This window comes from Puntigrus tetrazona, chromosome 5 (genome assembly GCF_018831695.1).
Source record: "Puntigrus tetrazona isolate hp1 chromosome 5, ASM1883169v1, whole genome shotgun sequence".
In the NCBI taxonomy this organism is placed as follows: Eukaryota; Metazoa; Chordata; class Actinopteri; order Cypriniformes; family Cyprinidae; genus Puntigrus; species Puntigrus tetrazona.
This window is the reverse complement of record NC_056703.1, coordinates 29,166,316-29,188,428: the sequence shown is the minus strand read 5'-3', so window position 1 is coordinate 29,188,428 and position 22,113 is coordinate 29,166,316. Positions and strand designations below refer to the sequence as shown.

Here is a 22,113-nt window from a genome sequence, read left to right as displayed (position 1 = left end):
TCAATCCATGTCCGTAAAAAAATCAATACTTTTCTTCGTCACTCTTAACAGGGTTCTCCCACAATGGATTCCAAGTATCAATATGTGGTTTATGTGGACATGCTTCTGCCCTTCGACGTATGAACATCTTTCTCTCTTTCTCTTTTTCTAACATTAGATGAGTTTAAGTCATTTCTGAAACGTCTGCCCGCAACACACTTCCTGCCGGTGAGCAGCGTGCACCTGCTGTGGGGCAGTGACTGGGACCTTCAGAACCGCTACCGGCTCTTGCAGAGTTCACTGGAGGCCCAAAGACTGAAGATCCAGCGCACGGCCCGGAAACTCTTCGGTCTGAGCATTCGCTGCCACCACAACCCCAACCACCAGATGCCCAGGGAGAGGTGAGAGCTGATGTTCTCTTACAGAGTAATACAGTAATACAGGAAACTAGGTAGACCTGCTCATAATAGAGCTCAATGGGACACTCTTAAAAAAGGGGAAATGAAAGAATTTTTGATTCCTGAAAGGACTCAAAAGGTTCAGTGGATGTTAACACCGATGTACGTAGAATTGAGTTAGTGGTTGAACTACGTATTGCAGTCCAAAGGTATTTTTTCACCCCGGCCCCTGACTTGATGCACATGCAGGTTGCCAGATTGATGGGACCAACAGGAACCAGTGCACGTGACGATGAATGAAATGAAATAGGCTGTGTTTTCCGCCAACTAGCAACCCAGATGAATCACAACATTTTAACATTTGATTCCCAGCTAATAATTATTTTAGAAAACAAGGAAAGGCAAAGGGTGCTTAATGCATTTATGAGGGAAGAAACTCTTCATCCCATGATTCCCTAGGATGATGTACACCGTGATATTTACTTTACTTTTGTTTGACCATACGATACAACACTCAAACATTATGAAGGTATCTAACTAATGAGCTAACGATTTCTAACAAAGGTTATCTAAATGTTTGTTTCAGTTATTTATAAAACCCCAACATTAGATAACTAACTGAAAACCAGTCTACACGATACACAAACAAAAGGCTCCATTAGTCTGTGAAAACTCATAAACCAGCTGGCATTTCCATGATGTCAGTGATTTCTCTAATTGGTTGATGTTTCTTCATGATTGCACATGGTGCGATACTTCAATGGGAATTTGACTATGAAAAGTTTTTGTTAAAATTAAGTTAGAAATATTTTTGTCAAATTAAAATATCATTGTTTATCAATTTTGGAGAACCCTGCTGGGAGACAGAGAGATAGAAAGAAGAAAGAGAGAGAGGTGACTATCAGTCCCATTTGAGTTAGTGGATTTTGGCCTGAATGAGAAACCAGATATCATGCTAATAAATTGGGGTTTAAAATATTTATCTGTATTGATATTATTGGACAAAAAGTTTAAACTAAATTCAGCTGAATAATAACACTGCTGTCTTTGGTCTTTGGTAGAGATGCTCTGAACGTATTTAAAGATTTTGGCATCGTTATTGAACTGAACTGAATCATAATGTAGTTGATTGATTAATGACACTATTATCTTCTGTATTTTCAAAATATAATAATAATAATAATGATGATACAGCCCAGCGTACCGTTCTTTACAGCTAAAGTCTGTTTATAATGAATGATTTTTACAATAACACTGTTATTTCCTTGTTAATTAATGAAAAGCAACCTTGAAACAACGTGTATTGTATAAAGTGCTATATAAACAAATGTGACTCGACTCGACAGTCAAAGTCATGAGATGAGCCTTTCAAGGTTTATACGTGATCGCTAATGAAGATAAAATCGATAAACGAAAGAGCAATCTTTTCGACTGTAGTGAAATTAAAGAGTGCAGTGATCTTTTAAAAAAGCGTCAAAATCAGCGCCCGAAACGTAAACGAATGAAGTTATCTGTCCACTAGGAAACCTGATTTATCAAACAGGGAATAATATGCACACTCAGGAAATGCAAATACATCGAGCTCTAAAATAAACGACAAAAAAAAAAAAAAAAACTGTTTATACGGTTAAGGAGTTGGAGAGCATCAACTGTCACTAATGTGGAAGTGGCTCACCCACGCTCCAATGGCGGCTTTGACAAGGTCTGTGCCGAAGCGTTATCAAAGCCGAGCAGAGCAGAGTCACAGCTCTGTGGGGCTCACATCAAGGACGTTTGATGGCAATAGCACAGAGAGAGAGAGAGAGAGCAATACAGAACGCAATGGACTATTTTAATTCCAGGTAAGCACGGGAATGTTATCTGTTCAGCGTTTGTGCGGGAAATAGGAAAGTTGCCTGTGATTGTCGGGGCTAATTCGTTAAACACTGGACTTCAAAGTAAAGTGTTGTTTCGCTGAGGGTGAGAGAGTCTATTTCTGTTTATGTGCAACATACTAGATTCATACTTCAAAGTCAGAGTGGCTAGTTTAGCTAACTGATAACAGTGCACCAAATTAGCATCTTATTTGAATAAACTAAGCAGCAAGGGGAACGATTCGTCATGGTAAACAATCTCTAGGGGAAAACGTCGAGTTTGAACACAGTTCCCATGCTTATACACCTCAACTTCAATTTATGCTACTTTTGCAATTCCACTGAACATACTTAATGCATACATTATGTCAAATATCGGTACTCAATTATACTTGGGAAGAAGTATCGCATTAAACCAGATGTTATTTGTTTGTTTGTTTTCTTTGATAACATGAAATTAAAATACGAAACAAAAATAATTACATTACATATTAGTTATCAAAAATGTAAATTAAAATCGATTTAACAAAAGTTTATTCAAAATTTAAAAACAATTACTTTTTTTTACAGCCCTATGAAACCACATGATTGAACATTTGCATTCATGTTTGCGTCATATGCGTATCATTATCATATATGAGGTTGCAAAGGGGTCCTCTTACCTCACGCGCGGTAAAAGCCTCACCAGCATGAGCCAATCGGCAAACAGCATTGTTACAATAAAAGTTAACACGTTCGAAACAATCACTTTTGTACTATGTTCAGCAACAAATGCGCTGCTTATTTTAATAAAAAAGATAATTTATTTTTGTTTGATAAAAACCGAATTACCCTAATGTCAAATATTCTTTCTTTATTAAAAAAAAAACTGTTGCTGTAATTTTTATTAGTAGTATTATTAGTGTTAATTAAGCACATATTGATGCCTTATTCCACATGACCTTTTTCAACATTCCTAATCCTACCCAATACCTAAACTTAATAACTACCTTGCTTAACTATTAATAAACTACAAATTCTACATTTATTGAGGGAAAATCATATTTAATAGTTATCTATACTAAAGTGTTACAGCAATAATTTTAGATATTCTTATTTGCTATTTAAATCTACAACATAAAAAAAAAAGTATTGTATGAAATTAGCACAGAATCAGCTTTTTGACAGTGCTTTGACAGCGACTGTGTCAAGCATCAGCCAAATTTGCACGTGCATCTTGAAAAGTGGAGTGCTATGTTTTTGTGCTGTCCCACTTCACATTGTGTCACTAATACCTATGAACTTACATGGTAACTAGATGTGTACGTAGTTTGTAACCACGGTTTAAGTACATAGTAACACTTCATAATGTAACAACTGTAACACTTCATAATGGTTTATGTAGGTACTAATGCGTAACACGACAATGGTAACAGTACTTTTTTAACTTTACTAAGTACTCGTATAACAGGAATTGCATACATAAATGGGTAGGTTTAGTGGTGGAAATGGAAAGATAGAGTTCCTATTCTATCCAAATAATGCAAACTTCTCTAGCAGTGATCACTACAAACTTTTTAGCTCAAAAATACTTTTTAAGCACCAAAAAAAGTTTGCATCTGTTACTTTAGGCTGAAAACTTGTTGGGAAGGTTGTTACTGTTATTGCTGCCAAACGTCGGTTTGCTGAAAGACACGTCATTATATTCAACACAGCTATATGACAACCCAAGAAACATAAGCATTCGAAATACGAAACCTGTGACGAATTCTGAATACAGTCAATTCACTACAGATATCAAAAATCGGAGCCATTTGAATGCACATACGCACCCAAAATCTGTAACTATAATGTACAAGTTCATTACCATAGCTTACCGTATTGATATAGAATTTATCTGATGTAATTTACTCATCTAATCAGAACTGAAAGTATTTGTTTTATATGCATCTGAGCTCAGATCAGCCCTAAATAACAACATATATCAGAGATGTTGTTGTGCTAGCTGTGCTGTCACTCAGGATGTCCATACTGTCTCTGCTGACCTGCACTTTGGCCCGAAGGCCCTGATGAAGAAAGATGGCTGCTCGCTTGAGGAAGAGTTTCCTGCTGACACCGAGCAGCTTCCCGTTGCTCATTATTAGCAGCAAACTGCCTCTATCCGCCCCATAGACTCTAGAGATAGAAGCTAACTAACTCCATTCTGCAGACACGCTGCTTCCAGTTTGATGGCACACCAATTATCTAGAGGAAGAAAACTTCATTTGGCTCCAAACTTTGGTTACTTGTGATTACTGCCAAGTCTTCTTGGGAAGTTCTTACTTAGGAGTTCGGAAGTCATAATTGTGAGACTTAATGTGCATTTAAGTGACCGGTTTCTCTCGTGTTTCGTTTTTTTTTTTTTTTTCCTTGTCAGATGCAGACTCTTTTATGCTGCTGCATACAAATGAAGAGGAGATGCGAGCTACGTTTAAAACCGATCTGGTTATTCATTCTCATGCGACAATGAGGAAAGATAGGAGATAGTCTAAGTACTAAAGTAGTTTTGCATCTTATAAAACATTGCTTTAAGTGCGTTTTATTGTTTATTAACAGTACATAGTAACTTGCACACATTTTTGTGACTCTTGCATTGACAAAAATTGCTCAAATAAAATGCATATTTTCCCACCGGTGGTCACGCCGGCATGGTTTAAGAGCAGCGAGTTTCTCCTCTATGATAAGTAGATTACTCTGCTGTTTCTATATTAAGGGCAGATCCTCTGTATATATACCGTGATATAGCGAGATATTCCCTCTCGTCCGTTCTTGATGCAATAGTGCAGACACGCAAGGTCTGTCTGTAGACACGGGCAGAGGAACCAGAGCTCAGCTTTAACCTCGTCTTTGCTCAATTATTGGCCTTTTGCAAATTGTGCAGTTTCTACTTTTAGGGAAGCGCCTCAAAGTCAGCTGTTGTTTATTCCTGGCTGAGAAAAAGCTGATGCAAGTTTTACATGAATATTTTGCCTTTATTGTTTTTTCTCTTTGAGTAGAGTCCAAAATCGGGGTAACCTTAAAAAATGTCCCGTTGGCTAAAATCGCCAATAAGATATCTTTTAAGGCCGTTTCCACACTCGGTTCAATTGCTTGTTCGATATCCAGCCTCGTGCTCCCATACGTCTCTTTCCACGAGGTCTGAAATCATCATTGATGTCAGTACCAGCATCAACTGTTTACCACTGCAATAACTCTGAAGGGATGTTGCCGGTTTCTCTATGTTATTAAACTGTTTGTCCTTTTCGATTTACTTCCAAATCTCCACACTCATATAACAGCACTTGTCTTTAGGATGTGTCACATGAGGAAAAAAAATGTGAGCCTTGCTTCGAAGGCAGTTTATTTCGAGACAAGCAGCTATGAGCAATATACTATAAAAAAAGTGTTATCGGGAGCATGAAAATGTGCAAATTATATGTCGTTACTCATGGCAGCTTGCTTTCAATTCCAGTCATACTGGAGTTCACATGAACCAGGGCTTGACATTTACTTTCTTTTCCAAACGGCACATGAGCTCCTAATTTAAAAAGTTTGGGAACAAATATGGACTATAGGAGCACAATAAAAAAATCATCAAATTACTATTTTGATAACACTTTAGAATATGTAACTATGTAAACTATTAGCTACAACTTTTCCCTTGATACATTTGCTGTATATTAATAGTTAATAAGGTAGTTGTTAAGTTTAGGCAGGATTAATTATGTAGAATAAGGTATAAATATGTGCCTAATTAGACACTAATAAATGACTAATATTATAGTAATAGGCATGCTAATAAGCAAATAATAGGTGTAACCGTAAAAATAAAATGTTACTATTATTTTACTTTTGCTTAAGAAAATTCCAAATTTGCATCTTATTAATAGTATGATTATTAATAGTGCAGAATATGTGCTTTATAATTATTATTATAAATAATTGTTAATAATAGGCATGCTAATAAGCAACTAGTTAATAGTGAGAATTGCTCCCTATAGCGTTACTATTACTTTTTTTTCCTTAAGGACACATTTACAAGCAATGCTTAAATACAAAAAGCACACTGGGTTATTTATACACAATTACATATATCTATATGTAATATCTATTATATCTAATATCTATTTGATGAAATGCCAGATACAGTTTATTGTTAATCAAAATGCCAACAATAGGACAAATAAATAAGAAAATAAATATACCAGCTACTCCATAATGCGAGATTTTTTATTATAAACAAGTTATCAGTTTATTATCAGTTTTCATTTGAAACCTGCAGCACTTAAATATGAATTACATTAAGTCATAGCCAAGTTTAATAGTCATAAGCCATATTGCAAATTCTGTTTTCTTTAATTAAATATCACACTGACTTTTGCTACTTTTTTCCCTCTAAATTCAAGACCTCAGGTATTGCGATAACATATTATAATATTTAACATATTTATGATGCATGAAGGAAAATACATATATAAATTTACTACTACTTTATATTTTTTATTTTATTTTACTACTACTACTACTGCTACTACTAGCTCTGTTTTTAGTCACGTATGACATGATACCTCACACTGTCAAGCCCCGTTAACCCCAAACTGCATTTATACAAATCAAATCAACTGAACTCTGATGCCAAACAGTCCAAAGACATCAAAAGGCTCTTGTGTGAAGCATAAGTTTGAATCCCATACCGTATTTATGTAGATGTAAACACCCTTTGATGCCGAGCCTGATAAATTGCTCTGACCAGAGCAAAAGCACAGTGACAGATAGATCCACGCCTCAGGGATTACTCTGCCATTTGACTACTGGATGCATCGCAAAAAAGTCAGTGTGATATTTAATCAAATCAAACGATGCAATTAAACGGGTAAGCACACCGTGCTGGTCATTTCAGTTTATGCAAAACCCTAGCATTACAGTACTGGCTGTTTGTAATTAATGGATGCTTGTTGTTTGCTCCGAGCTCTCAATGATAAACCTGTGATGATGTGCATTCTGAGGATAGAGAAAGACCCTTGATTACACCCACGCGATGGTTACTTATGTGCTTTTAACATTTATGTACATATACACTTTGCATAAACTGAAAATTTGCACATGTCAGGCTTTAAAGGAGGGCATCTGCAGTTGATTTTTACCTAATTCGTGTTATGTTTTATTATGCTGTTAACTTAACAATTTTCAGCAGCTCTACAGAGGACACTGGTGTCATTATTCAAGTCAAATCAATTCAGTCTGGTTTCCTTTTTATTTGTAACAATAGCTATGTTTATATAAACATAATCTTACATCCACTTCTCTCCTATATATATATATATATATATATATATATATATATATATATATATATATATATATATATTTTTTTTTTTCAAAATGTAGTTTGTTATTTTAAATGTTTAGCATATTTTTGTTATGTGCATATTACTTTATGCATTTGTATTGTCTTCTAGAAGTGAAAATACATAATTATCTTAGAGGAATTTTTTTTGTCTTTATTATTTCTTTTTTTTATACATTTTAATTTCAAATTTAGATTTTTTTTAGTTTAGTTTAGTTTAGTAATGTATTTATTTTGCAACTAGATGAATTAAAATAAGTTTAAGGTTTTGTAAAATATTTTTTTTTTAAGTTTTGTATGTAACATGTATTGTTGGTCTTTAAATATTACAACTTTTTTTTGGCTTTAGATTATGTTTATTATAATAACCCTTACAGAGATGCTTCTAAGTTCTCTTTCTGTCTGTCTGACTCACATGCCCCTGTTTACAGGGTCTAGTGCCGACACAGAGACAGCTGAAACACACACACTGTGTTTCAGTGATATCTGACAGGTTGCAGTATCACTTGCAGCATCTTTAATTTAATAAAAGAAATGAACCCTACATACAGGCCTCCTCCTCACGTCGTATGGCTTACATCTACAGTCTGCTCTCTGTCCTCTCCTCCATTATCCATTAGGAGAGAAATTGAATTGGTGTACGTCACACAGTCTGTGCAGCAGAGCGCTCTGATGCACTATTATAAACATGCGGATGTGAAAACAAACAGCATTCTTCCTTCGTCTTCTCCATCTCATCCCCCACGGCAAACCCAAGTCAGCCACTTGTTTCAGCAAAACAAATAATTGTGCAAAAATAAAACCAGCAAGCCACTTTAAAATCCATATTGAGGAAAGCAGTTAGAGACTATAACACATGGGAGTCAGACCACATAAAGCTTGCTTATTGCAAATAAATATGAAAAAATATAATATTATATGCCAGAAGCGAGTCGACTGCGAATGGTTTCAAATCCAAAGGACTAATCTTAAGCTTTTTATTAGTCAGGTAATCTGGAGTGAACTGAAAATCCAATAACATTTGGCTAGGAATGTTTCTGTATTTATATAGACTGAATGCCATGTGCAATTCTATTATGAGAGATGCTTATAAGTTTACAGTTTCATTCCACTATTGATAATTTGTGGAAATTGCATATAGTCTGTGGTAACTGACTAGTGAAGGAATGCTCATATTTGTTGCTTTTCCATTGCACGTCTCATTTCAGAAATGTGTTTTATTTCAAATAGGATAACTTTGATATGATTAGTTAGGGTTTGATGAATCTCACTTACACTGGATAGCTCAGGTTCTGTGGTTTGTGCAGGGATATGTCATTTGCATTGACTGGCTAATGTGGTTGAACGTTATAACATGGTAGACTAAGAGTATTTCGGTTCAGTCTGAGAGATTCTTTACTGATCACAGTTTAAATTTGATTCAACATTTAAAATGGTTTATTTCTCAATTCAGTTCTTCGGTATCATATTATATTAATCAATCAATATCAGAAGAGGAAAAAGGTTCATTAAATGAGTCCTTTATTCATTTAAAATGTTAAATTAATAGTTTAAACTTTGGTAATTTTCACTTTTATTTTATTTGCTTCAACACTAGCTATGTTTCCATCCAAACACAGAAAATTCCAATATTGCAAATAAAGCAGTTTTTTAAATGTATTTTTTATTATTGACTAATTTGTTTGGTTTACTTACTTTACTCTTTACGTTTTTTTTGTGATATCTGATAATTCAAAATAAATAATTAAAATTAAAAGTATGTGTATAGAAATATAGCTACTGTATTGTTACAAACTGATTATTTGTAATTAATAATAATAATAATAATAATTTGTAATTATTCCACACTCAACTATTTTGAGCTGAATAATGATGCTATTGTCTTTTTAGTGCTGCATTTTTTTACAACAATAATTTTAGTCATTAACAGGATATTATTATCATTATTATTATTATTATTATTATCATTATTATTATTATTATTATTAATAATAATGTGACTTAAGAGTATCTAGCCCATTACTGATGATAGTATCAGCGCTAGTGCATCCCTAATAAACATTCACTTTAATGCAAATAATATACAACTATACATTAAATTTCATATAGTACATAACAAAACAACGCAAATGATACTTTGTTTACAATTACACATCCGCCAAAAAAATGCTAGCACTGCATAACATCATGGTCTGCCCTCCAAATCTTTGTCGGGCATTCTAAGAACTGCACAGATAACTGCAGCATTGTCTTTTTGTGTCTCTAACATCAAATGGAAGACTGTGATATCAAGTAGGAATATCCCACATCTGACTCTGTTACACTCTGGGTTCATTAGCATGTCATCGTAACCTTTAGCACTTTGTCTCTCAGAAATCAAAATTCAGGCATTCAGTTCTCCCCTCTTGCAGCAGAGAAGCTCCAAAGGCTTTCAGAATGACAAGGCAAAATGCCTGCGGGGAGAGAAAAGACGAGGTGTGCATTGGGAAAATTTGACAGAATACATTATCCATTTTAGTGATTAGACTGTAACAAACGTCAGGCTGAGGCGCTAGCTTTGTGCCTTTGGACTTAGAGCTGCATTATTAATGGTTCCTTCTACCCACCCGCCTTGACTGAATTGTTATCTGTCTGCTTTCAGATCGGTGCTACAGTGGCTGAACCGCGTGCAGTCGTTCCTCTACTGCAATGAGAACGGCTTCTGGGGAACCTTCCTGGAGAGCCAGCGCACTTGCGTGTGCCACACAGGGGCCACCCTTTGCCAGCGTCCCATCCCTTGTGTGATCGGCGGCAACAACAGCTGCGCCATGTGCAGCCTGGCCAACATCTCGCAATGCGGCTCCTGCAACAAGGGCTACAAGCTGTACCGCGGGCGCTGCGAGCCGCAGAACGTGGACTCAGAGCGCAGCGAGCAGTTCATCAGCTTCGAGACCGACCTGGACTTCCAGGACCTGGAGCTCAAGTACCTGCTGCAGAAGATGGACTCGCGGCTGCACATCCACACCACCTTCATCAGCAACGAGGTGCGCCTGGAGACCTTCTTTGACCCGCGGTGGCGCAAGCGCATGTCGCTGACGCTCAAGAGCAACAAAAACCGCATGGACTACCTGCACATGATCGTAGGCCTGTCCATGAAGATCTGCCAGATGCGCAACAGCAGCGTGGACCCCATGTTCTTCGTTTACGTCAACCCGTTCAGCGGCAGCCACTCGGAGGGTTGGAGCATGCCGTTCGGAGAGCATGGATACCCACGCTGGGAGAAGGTGCGACTGCAGAACTCGCAATGCTTTAACTGGACACTGCTGTTGGGAAACCGCTGGAAGACCTTCTTCGAGACGGTGCACATCTACCTGCGAAGTCGCGCTAAGGTGCCCACCGTCCTGCGAAATGACACGGGCCAGGGCCCGGTGGACTTATCCGATCCCAACAAGCGGCAGATCTACATCAAGATCTCCGACATACAAGTGTTCGGCTACAGCCTGCGATTCAATGCCGACCTGCTGAGGAGCGCCGTGCAGCAGGTCAATCAGTCGTACACACAGGGGACCCAGTTCTACTCGTCCTCGTCCATCATGCTCCTGCTGCTGGACATACGGGAGAGAATTAACCGCCTGGCCCCTCCGGTGGCCCCTGGGAAGCCCCAGCTGGACCTGTTCTCCTGTATGCTGAAACATCGGCTCAAGCTCAACAACAGTGAGATGATTCGCGTGAATCACGCCTTGGACATGTACAACACAGAAATCTTGAAACAATCAGACCACCTGACTACCAAACTTTGCTGAAAACACAATTGGAAAGAAGAAACCGTTGTATTGAGGACAAAGAATAAAACAAAAGGGAGCGAGAGAAAGAGAGATAATCCGTTTTATTTTCTTTCTCCGTTTGATTTGGAACCTTTTGGTTTGCTTTTTTGATGTATTATTAACAACTTTGTAAGTGTAATTGTTAAACGGAAACTAAAAATACAAAGAGAAATCATTTTAGTTCACTAAAGGAAAAGAAAACAAAAAACAACAACAAAAAATACTGTATCATATTTGTCGAAGCATGTCTGTCATTTCCTAAAAAAAAAAAAAAAAAAAAGAAGAATATGAGAAAAGATCACAATTACTATTAAATTCAACATCCAGTGACACAGAGGCCTTGATTTTACTTTGAGGGAACAAAGGTACATCTTAAACTGCCATTCTTTACTGGTTAACACATTTTTAGAGATGTAAAGACAACTACGTAAGGGCAGAACCAAAATACAGTCATTCATTTGAGGCAGTACCATGTTGTTATCACGCATCTTTTAGATGAGGTTTATACAACGTAAGGATTCATTGACTGTACCGTGTCTTGTCCTTTCATACGACACCCTCTGAGAGAGCTTGGCATTGAGTTCAGTACAGATGTCCACCCTTTCTTGCTGGACATCCAGTTTTCTTGATTGCCGTTTATTGCAGCTCGCCAGGTGAACTGAATCCTGCGTGGGCTCCCTCTGTTGTATTTTCAGATTTGCGCTCTTGTTCTTCAGCGAGGTCAAGTCGCCTCGGTGCCTGAGTGCAGTATCTATGGTTGAACATAATCAATTCATGCTATTTCGTACTGCTTCGCATAATGTACACGTTGTGATTGCTGATGTGTCAAGCTTTTTTGCAGCACCGTGAACAAAATTTGATCATTTTTCTTTAAGGGTCAGCATAAAGCCATACATTTCTCAGAGGGATGAAGGAAAAAAAAAAAAAAAAAAAAAAAAAAAAAAAAGAGAAGCTGGGCACATTTTGTGAGAAATGTCCTATAAATTGCTTTTGTATTTTTGTTTTTCAGTCTTTTTCTAATGAAATATAGCACAGTGGTCTGAAAAAAAAAAGAAAAGAAAATTATATATATGTACCGCGGGATTATGGCATGACATTGTAAAGCCATTGCATTTTCATTAACAAGAGTGAATCCACAAGAACAGTATATTAAAGCTTCAAATATCTATGATGGTTTTAATCTCAAAATCTGCTTGTATACCAAATGTACACTTTACTTTTATAAGATTTCATTTGGGTTTTATATTCCTTGATGCAATTCAGGTTTAACTTTTTGACATGTCGACTGATTAATCTCTCTACTCTAAAATCTTGGGACGGGGGATTTTTATTTTTTTATTTTAATTTATTTTTTTGTGCAAAAGAACCCTAGACAACTAGAGCAATTTCTTGCATAGGGAGAATGCCATTATTATTAGCGTTTATTATTTTATTGCCATTATTATTATTCAATCTTATTAAGTGCCTGTTAGCTATCCCTTTAATGCTTTTTTCTTTTTTTTCTTTTCTTTTTTTGTGTTTAACAGGAAGATACCATCTTAATCTAAACACATGCCATTTGACTCATGGGAACAGGGCCAAAAGCTTTCTTGCTGTACTCTGCATGAATTGAAAATAACCTTTTGAGAGGAGACTTAACTTGGTTAATGAATTAGAGTTAAATGTGTATTATAAGTGTAAATACCTATTTTGTCTTGATATAGCCATGGATTCAAAAGCTTTTCTTAGATAACTGCAAATGAACCACAGCCCATTAAACACAAAGCAAACTCCCCTTGAGCACAAGTTCTGTAAATATCGCAGGTCCCCCACAAAAAGCATTCGCCCTCATCTGGAGAAACATCACCAGCTGAAATTGATCTTGTCCAAGCTAAATCTGTTAATGATCTACACGAGCACATGCTTACAGCCTTCCATACACTTCTGTTGAAACCATGTACGACACACTTTCTGATAGAGCGTTCAGTGGGTTGAGAAACTGCTTTCAAGTACTTTATGTAATTTCTGCTGTTCTGTTGAAATAACTATATCGGCTTTCTTCAAAATGAATGTTTCAAATAATAATCTATTTCTCATTAAAATGCTATATTTAATAAGAAGACCAATGCTTGTTTGTACCACACAAAGTCAGCAGCAATCACACAGAAAACAAGGGATTTATGGTTTCACGTCATTTCAGTTACAGTATTTTCTAATATCAGCTGGTTTGGTGTAAGAATGGCTGCAGACTCATTTTTGAGACTAACAGGTAAGGATGCAACAGAAACATGCTGCCGTTGCACCTGAGGGAGCATGGGTTAAGTGTCTTGCTCAAGGACATACTGGTTCACAGAGGCATTCAAGTATATAGACTTCAAGGATGAAAGTAACATTTCTAGAGTCAGAACTCTAACACAATACACCTTGATGCAACTGAATAAGTCTGGTTAGACAAAAGAGTTTCTGCCACTGTTTCACACCACAGGGCAAATTTAATATTGTTTTCCCATAATTCCTATCATGATGGATCAAATCACAGCTCTGAAAAATTGTAGAAAATGTTTAGAAAAGGCAAATTGTTAACATGTTTTTTTTTTTCCTCCTAACTGAAGCCTTGTTTTTCCAATCACACAAAAAACGAATTAATGGCTCAGCAGTGGTGCTGCACAAACTTATGGCTGTGGTTCCTACCAAAGTGGGCGGGCCGTATTATATAAGCCAAAGGGATTCAGGTTACTTTAACTGAAGTGACCTATAAGTCGTGCAGCTGGGGAGTTTCGGGAGTAACCAACGCGTTCCCTGTCAACACTTCACTGCGTCTGCTTAGGACATTATGGGAACACAGTCCAATCACACCATGCTAATAATAGAATGACGATCAAATAAGTGAAGACGAGCCCAGGTAGTCATAAGCCGGGGAAACATAATCTCACATCTAAAGCAGGGGATAAGCTCCATAAGGTTGTGCTGCACTTAGAAGATAGTCACACAGAGCTTTCTCTGTCATCTATTATTTAAGGACGTGCAAATCAGGTCCGACGCTTTGGGTGTTGCTATTCTCAAAAAGGCATATCGAACTACACAGTAGTAAAACCATTAATCACAGAGAATTAAACCCGTCCAGATTATAAAAACCTGATGAATGTGGAAGGTGAGGACCAGCTGGCCGTCTCACAAATTACTGCTAGACCACTCCCATGATGAGGTGATGCCTCTAGTTGAATCGGCTTTTACTCCAATGGGGCAATGTTAGAAAGCCTTTGCTTTGTGACCAGTAGCCCTCTGGAATACAAACAAATCAAAAAGCTGATTCGTCTTCCTCTGCAGGTGGTAGTTCTGATAAAGACACCACTTGAGCTCTGAAGGTGTGGAGAGCACCTTAGTCACGTTTGCCCACTGACTGTCCTGCAAGATTATGTGAGGCCGCTAAGGCTGTTACATAGATCTTAAGAGTGGAAGGGGAGTGTCTCCTGTCCAGCAGCTCCTGGAGGAATGATGTATGAAGTTGGGCATGAAGTAGGGTTTTCATTTTTGATATCACACCAAGTAGAAAACATGAGGCTCTAGCTTGGGAAATGGTGTCTAAGATGTGTTCGGGGAAGGAACACAGGCTCCTGTCGAATGGCAATACACGACAAGCTCAAAGTTGGCGCTGTGGGTGCCGTATTGTGCACTTGGCCTGAGAAAGAAGATCTTGTCTCAGGGAGATCGCCTATCTATTGTTGGTTCTAACAAAAAGGGGCTACCAGTAGGACTTTGTGGCATTCTTCTATGATTCATTTGATGACCTGGGGGATCAGAGCGGTTTTGGGAAAAAGCATAAAGGAGAAAGCTGGTCCATTCTTGGGACAGCACATCCAGAAAAAGGCAGGGCAGCAAGTATTGCTGTCCAAGGCAAAGAAACTGCCCTCCCAAACATTATCCAGATCTTTTGAGTCATCTGGGGATGGAGAGTCCATTCGTCTTATGACAGCATACCACAGGCCCGTGGCAATTGCACCCTCACACAGAGCACCCCAATAGAGGCATCTGTTAAGATCACCTTGCTCCTGCTGACCACCCCAAGAGGGAATCCGCATTTCAACCATTGAGTGTTATTTTCAGGGGGACGGGGCTGATTCACAGACTCTGTTCACTCTGATAAGAATGCATCCACTTAAAGCAGAACTTGTGCTTTCAGCCAGTATTGAAGAGGGTGCACACGAAGAAGACCAAGCTTTGGTGCTGAGGAGGCTGCTGCCATTAGACCCAGCAGCCTATGAAATGCTTTCAGAGGGCGAGAGACTATGATCTTGAATGAGAATGAGTACCAAATGAGGGACAAGGTGCATTTCATTGAGATCCATGCTCTCCTTTGTGTAAAGTCTAAGAACGTCCCCAGGAACTTTATACGTTGGCAGTATGCTCTTGGGAAAATTTTCAAATTGACTCTGAGCCCAAAGCATTTAAAATGAGTAGCAGATCTCTGTGTAACTGAGTGTCCTTTTCTGATCTGACTAAAACGAGCCAGTCATCAAGATAATTGAGGATGCAAATTCCCATTCCCAGGAGAGCGTCCATACAATTTGGAAAAATGCAAGGAGGCATGGAGAGCCTGAAGGGCAGAACCGCCTGTTGATAGGCTATCCCCTATGCCATAATGGCCTGTGATGGGAAGCTATCTAAATGTTAAAGTATGCATCTTTTAGGTCCAGAGAAAAAAGCCAGTCCCCTGGCTGCTATTTGTAATAGGATCAGCTTTTCTGAATGACCGTTTCTTGAGGGCAAGACTCAAACATCTTAGATCGAGAATTGGTCTCATTGGTCTCGACTGTAAAATCCCTTTTCACTCTCTGCCAGAGAAACTATTTGAATAGCTCCCTTTAACAGCAGGGTTTGTACTTCAGCATGCAGAACGTGTGCAGTGCTGCTTTTCACTGAAGTAGGGACCACACCTTGCAAACTGAAGTGCATAACTGAACTTTAATATTCCCATTACCCACCCTGACACCCCAGGGATAGCTTGCCACAATTATGTCCGGCGGGACAGAGGATGTATGAACTCTGTTTGAGGACACATAGATCATAAGGGAATGAAGAATTTGTGGATGTGCTATTACAGCTGCAGTGAGACTTTTCCCGACCCCTTGTTTGTGCTCAGATCAGGATGACACTTGAGGCAGTGTATCCAACACTATCATGGACAGGGTCCTTGCCTTTTCGGGAAGAAAAAGCACCTCCCAGCCGAACAAGAGTGACTTCTTTGTGGCTTTGGCTTTGCCTGCTGAAGCTGAGTCGGTGCAGGTGCTGGCTTTGGCTGCTGATGCAAAGCTGGCTTGGGGCGGCTGGCAGAAGGTGATGCAGGAGTGCATTTTGGCAGGAAGTGTTGTATGGCTTGGACCACCTTCTGTGCCCTCCACCGAAGGAACGAACAGCCCGCTCGAAGAGATCCGTGCATTGAGAAAGGGGATTTTGTTAACATCTTTCATCTCTGTGAGATTGAGCCAAAAGTGGTGCTCCAGTGCAACAAGGCTTGCCATCAAGTGACCGATCTGCTGGGCAGTCATCTTTGTGGTTCTCAAGTCAGGACAGTTACACTTCTCAACTCTCTGAGCATTGCAGCATCCGGGCCAGACTTTTGCTTAAAAACAGTTTTGCTTTAAAACCATCGAACTGAGTGGCTCTTCCAGGAGGGGTAAGTTAATTTTGTATGGCTTGGATGGGTGGGCGGGATTTGCCTTCTAGCAAATCGGACCAGGGAGGCGGAGATGTGCGGTCACTGACTCATCCAATGGTGGCAGCGATTTATAGCCTTTTTCTTCAGCATTGTCGATGAAGCTATGGAACAGCTCCTCTGGGGGAGAGCAATCCAATCCCAGTACACTGACTGCTCTAGAGAGCTTGCTTCGTCAAGCTAGGCTGGGATAGTGGACGGGGGGTAGCGTCTCCTGAGCCAGACAGCTCCTCTGTGTCTGAAGCTACTAGAAACATGCTGTTTTCTTTCAGCTCATCGTCACTCCTTCTAAATGATATGAGGTCCAGAACTTGGCAGAACCACTGCCAAGCAATTGGTTAGTTTTTTACCACTGCACAAACCAATGGCCATGCATGAAAAAAAAAACTGGCTTCAGTTAAGATGAAAAAAGAAGTTTTCCTATAGTGTATTAAGCAGACACAATATGAGTGAAGGGTTGACAGTGAACTAAGCATTTGTGTGTTTATTATCATCTTTTGGATAGTCTTAAATGTCTTGATCAAACTGGTTTATTAAAAAGAAAACCTGAAAAGATTTCGGCAGTGTTGTGATTTGGACATGATTACACCAACCTTGTTTAAATGTGCCTTAGTTACATGGACACTATGAAAAACTCAGTTTTGAGTATTAATTAATAAAGACTTTTAAGAATCTACTAAAGATTTTAATACAGTTTTTTGCACAATACTATGTTATGAGCTTACAACACTTTGCAATCTAATAATTGTTGATGCTTGTATCGCATAACCAACTCCATATTTTCTGGTACAGCAAACTTGCTCAGTAGGGCACCCGGTACAGCACAGCACTATTTATTTTATTTTATTCATTTATTTATTTATTTTTTTTAAGTTAGTAAAGCTGTTCTGACGTAAATCCTATCATCAAAGATGATTACCAATTAGAATACAGTTTGGATTGATGGTTTTGTTCTGGGCAAGATCTCCCTGTGCATCCATGTAGCCTAGCATGTACAAAAAACAGGGAAAGCAGTGATAACCCCCCAGGGTAAACAGAACAGAACCAAGGAATATATTGCTGATGGTTAAAGTTCAATGATTTTATTATACATTTTAAAATGACACTGATTCAAGGAGAATCAGAAGGCTGGATCCCAACTGACAGATGAGGAGCTGGGGATGGGGAAGGTTAATTAGATAAATATATGAAGGAACTTATATATGGATGCTTAGATAGGTGTCATATTCCTATTGATAGATAGGGATCAGCTGAGCTTCATCTGATGTGAACTTGACTAACGTGACCTGCTTCCTTTATGGATTCATGAGTTTGTATTTTCAGTTTTTTTTTTTTTTTTTACGTAGCTGAGAGTTGGCAGATACTAAACTGACAAATCATCCTACTTGTACAACAAAAGAGTTAATATTGTTGTTTAATGCATTTTTTGTACTCTTCAAAACAAGATAGTAGTAATAGGTGGCCCTGGATATTCTTAATCATAGCAAATGCCAAAGCAAATACCGTACTATAGCATCTCAGATGGAAAAACACTGTGCCACCAAAGTGTTCTCAAACGCCACCAGCTGGCCATTTTCAGACGAGCACCTGTTTTTTTTAGCTGGCTAAAAAGGCTTTGAAGGACATGTACATTTAATATTTATTGTTAGGAATATGTCCTGGAACATGGTGTTTTTTTTTTTTTTTTTATGCAATGTAGTGGACCTAAACCTGAGAAAGTAGACTGGAATATTCCACTGCATTCCTGGTGCCTCATTTATAAAATTTTAAAAACATATTATTTTTAAAATTTTATTTTATTGATTTATTTTTATTCATTTGATTAATAGAATAAACAGAACACCTCTCTTTCAGATCTGAAATCTATGATTTGCACATAAACTTGAATCAAGCTGAAATTGATGTTTATAGTTTTCTGCCTTGTAAACCACCTCTAATTAATTTTATTAACAAATAGAATATCACTAATTATCATCATTTAGAACAGCGAGCTGCAAGAAAAGCTTACATTTTTAAAAAAATCTGTATTAATCCAACAATAAAAAGTGTGTAAGTCTGCTCAGTTTTTATAAATATGATTTAAGCATACACACACTCTATGATCAAATCTGTGTATACACACACTTTATAAATGAGGCCCCTGGACACACAATTTGTGTAGCTGTCATTCATAGCTGGGGATTATGCTAATTAGGCTAATTCATTAAAAACTTCTTCAAATCTCTCTGAAAAATTATTTACTGCAAAAATGTCAAAAGCAGTACTTAAAGTAACCCAAATAACAATCTTTTGCAGCCACAGTCCTTTCTGGTGGAATATAGTAGGTTTGTGTAAGGTGCAGAGCAGAATTTATATTGTTAGTCGCTGAAAATATTATCTAAATTATTTTTATGCAGGCGAGACTCAACGAGCGTTCGAGTATCCTGCCGTAAAACCTTTTGTGACCCATGGCAAGTAAATTAGACATTAAACGACAAGTAAATATTAAACTATTGCAGAAATGTTATTTATTTTTAAGGTTTAAAATTAAGTCTTATTTAACATCGTGAAGGCCTATTTTTGGACGAGCTGGCAGCAGAAATCGCACTATTATTTTATACTAATAAACGGTGAGGCAGTTGCAAACAAGTTGTTGATAAGACAACTAAAAACAACAAAAATAATACAGTTAATTCTGCAATTTCAGTATTCATAAGGATCCACTTTTAGATGTAGACAATTTAAGTTTTACAGAACCACATTTTACATAAAATGTATACGAATTATCATGAGATCACGTTGGCAGACATGTAGTCGTGAGTTAATGAGAATCGGTTAGATAAAGTGGACTATCAAAATAAAGTGTTATTTAGATTATACTTAACAAAAAGTGATTAACTTTACTAATAAATAGCTTAAAGTTGTCTTCGATTTTGAAATTGCTTTAGTCAAGGTTCAACACAATGGGATTGGTGTTTCACACTCACACTCACTTAACCTGACGAACATATACATTTTGCTACTATGATGCATATAAAGGCATTTATTAACTATTTTATGGTATGGTGAATTGGTGGCTAATTTGTATGAATTCGTACACACATGTTCACGAAATTTACTAATGCCACAGGTTATGGTTAGCATTGAACTCTCATGCTTTGGATAGCATTGGAATCATGAATCACTAAGATCAATAGTATTAGTGGTCACCTCAGCAACTGCCACTAATTAGAAGGTGCTCCTTAACTTGTCGAGTCTTTTAAGTATTGCACAGTGAACTCATAAGACACAAAGAAATGGACGCACGTGAGTACTCAAAACATGTCAATGTCAATTACATTTTCCCCACATAACCGAAAAGCCTCTCAACCCACCAAGGTCAAGTAAACCACCCTCTTTCCCTGCCAAGCCTAGTATCGATGTGTGGTCGGTAAACTGCAGACGTTGCGGTATTGTCCTTCCAGTGGCATCCCATTACGTGAAATGCTGATTAATGCTGTAGCATGCAGCAGCTAATGAGGCGAATGAGTCTTTGTGTGCGAGCTAGCCCACTGCTACACCCCCACCCAAACCACAAATACTCTGCCAGGATATAATTACAATGTCCTAATAAATCACCATGCTTTGTGCTTAATGTATCGTAAGCTCATTGCTAAGATTGCGTGAGCAATTGATATGGAGATCCAACCGACCGTCAACGCCAATTGACTTGTTCAAAGGGTACAGGAACTTCAAGCTATGGTAACTGTCCTACTTAATAGCACTTTTATGTGTAAAAGTAAATTAACTACAATGACTTTTGGTGCAGTGTTATACTTCTGAGGAATTTAGGAATTCTCACTCCCTTTAAAAAAAAAAAAAAATTAAAAAGACTGCATATTTGCTGACCATGAAATCAGACTGTAATATATCTATTATATATATATATATATATATATATATATATATATATATATATATAAAACATTCTGTAACAATGTACTGTAACCGATAATATTGTTAATATAACCGTTTAAAGCATTGGTCAACATATTTCAATAAATTGTTGTGTAAACTGCTCCAGATGACCCATAAAGATACAATTTTTGTCATACTAAACTAGACCCTGTAGCATTAGACACAATTTTTTAAAAGTCTAAATATCTTTAAAGTTTGTCCAAAAATGTAGCATTTCATTAAATGTACAAGTTTACATGGTAATTTGTTCAGGATGATGCACTCTTAAGCTATCACTGGGGCTGCACCTTAGTACACATTTGTACCTAAATGGTCTATATTGACAAATTAAATGTACATATTAGTACCTAAAAGGTTTCAGAGTGTATCTCTGAAAAGGTACCGCCACAGTGACAGCTTTTGTACTTTTTTGTTTTTTTATGTCTAAGGGTGCACTGACCGAATGACGGTATCCAAATTCTAAGACAGGTATTTTGTGTTTGTAGTTTAATGGTGGTCTAGACCAAAGGTCACCAATTAGCGTAGTCCAGATCCTGACCCCTTGACAGGCTTCACACGGGCTGGGAATAATTTTTCATAATGCTGATTATCATGACAACAGAGACACAGTGTCTGCAATGGAGTTGAATGCTTTGACATGACAAAACTATATCGCTTCTATTAAAAAAATAGAGCTGTCTAAGCTGCAAGCACCCACTTCATATGACAGATGGCCTGTTTCTGTTTTTGATGCACTGCACAGCTACTCAGACATTTTTGTTTGCCCATCTGACTTTTAATGAAATCATTTAATTTCAGAGTTGCATATAGTTCTTTTTATATTTAAATCCAGATTTATATATATATATATATATATATATATATATATATATATATATATATATATATATATATATATATATATATATATATATTAAATTACTAATTACAACTATCCTTTGGTTATACGTGTAGGCCAATTTTTTAACAGCTTTGTAAAGCTATACTCTTTTGACTGTTTAAGTATTGCTAAAATGCACATGGCTTCTTGCATGTCTATACAAGCCACAAACTGTGTCCAGATTGAAATGCTGGGACGCTCAGAGAGACTTTCGGTGGAAATGAATTT

At 37.6% G+C, this 22,113-nt stretch overlaps 1 protein-coding gene across 1 annotated transcript in view; it reads left to right on the top strand.

Moving 5' to 3' along the window:
- Positions 1–13,478, top strand: part of brinp1 (bone morphogenetic protein/retinoic acid inducible neural-specific 1) — a 95,750-nt gene extending 82,272 nt beyond the window's left edge. Inside the window, exons 6-7 of the mRNA XM_043240766.1 lie at positions 158–380; positions 10,216–13,478. Coding sequence (XP_043096701.1) covers positions 158–380; positions 10,216–11,356 — 1,364 coding nt within the window. The 3' untranslated portion in view covers positions 11,357–13,478. The remainder of the gene's footprint in view (positions 1–157; positions 381–10,215) is intronic.
- Positions 13,479–22,113: the final 8,635 nt, after the last annotated feature.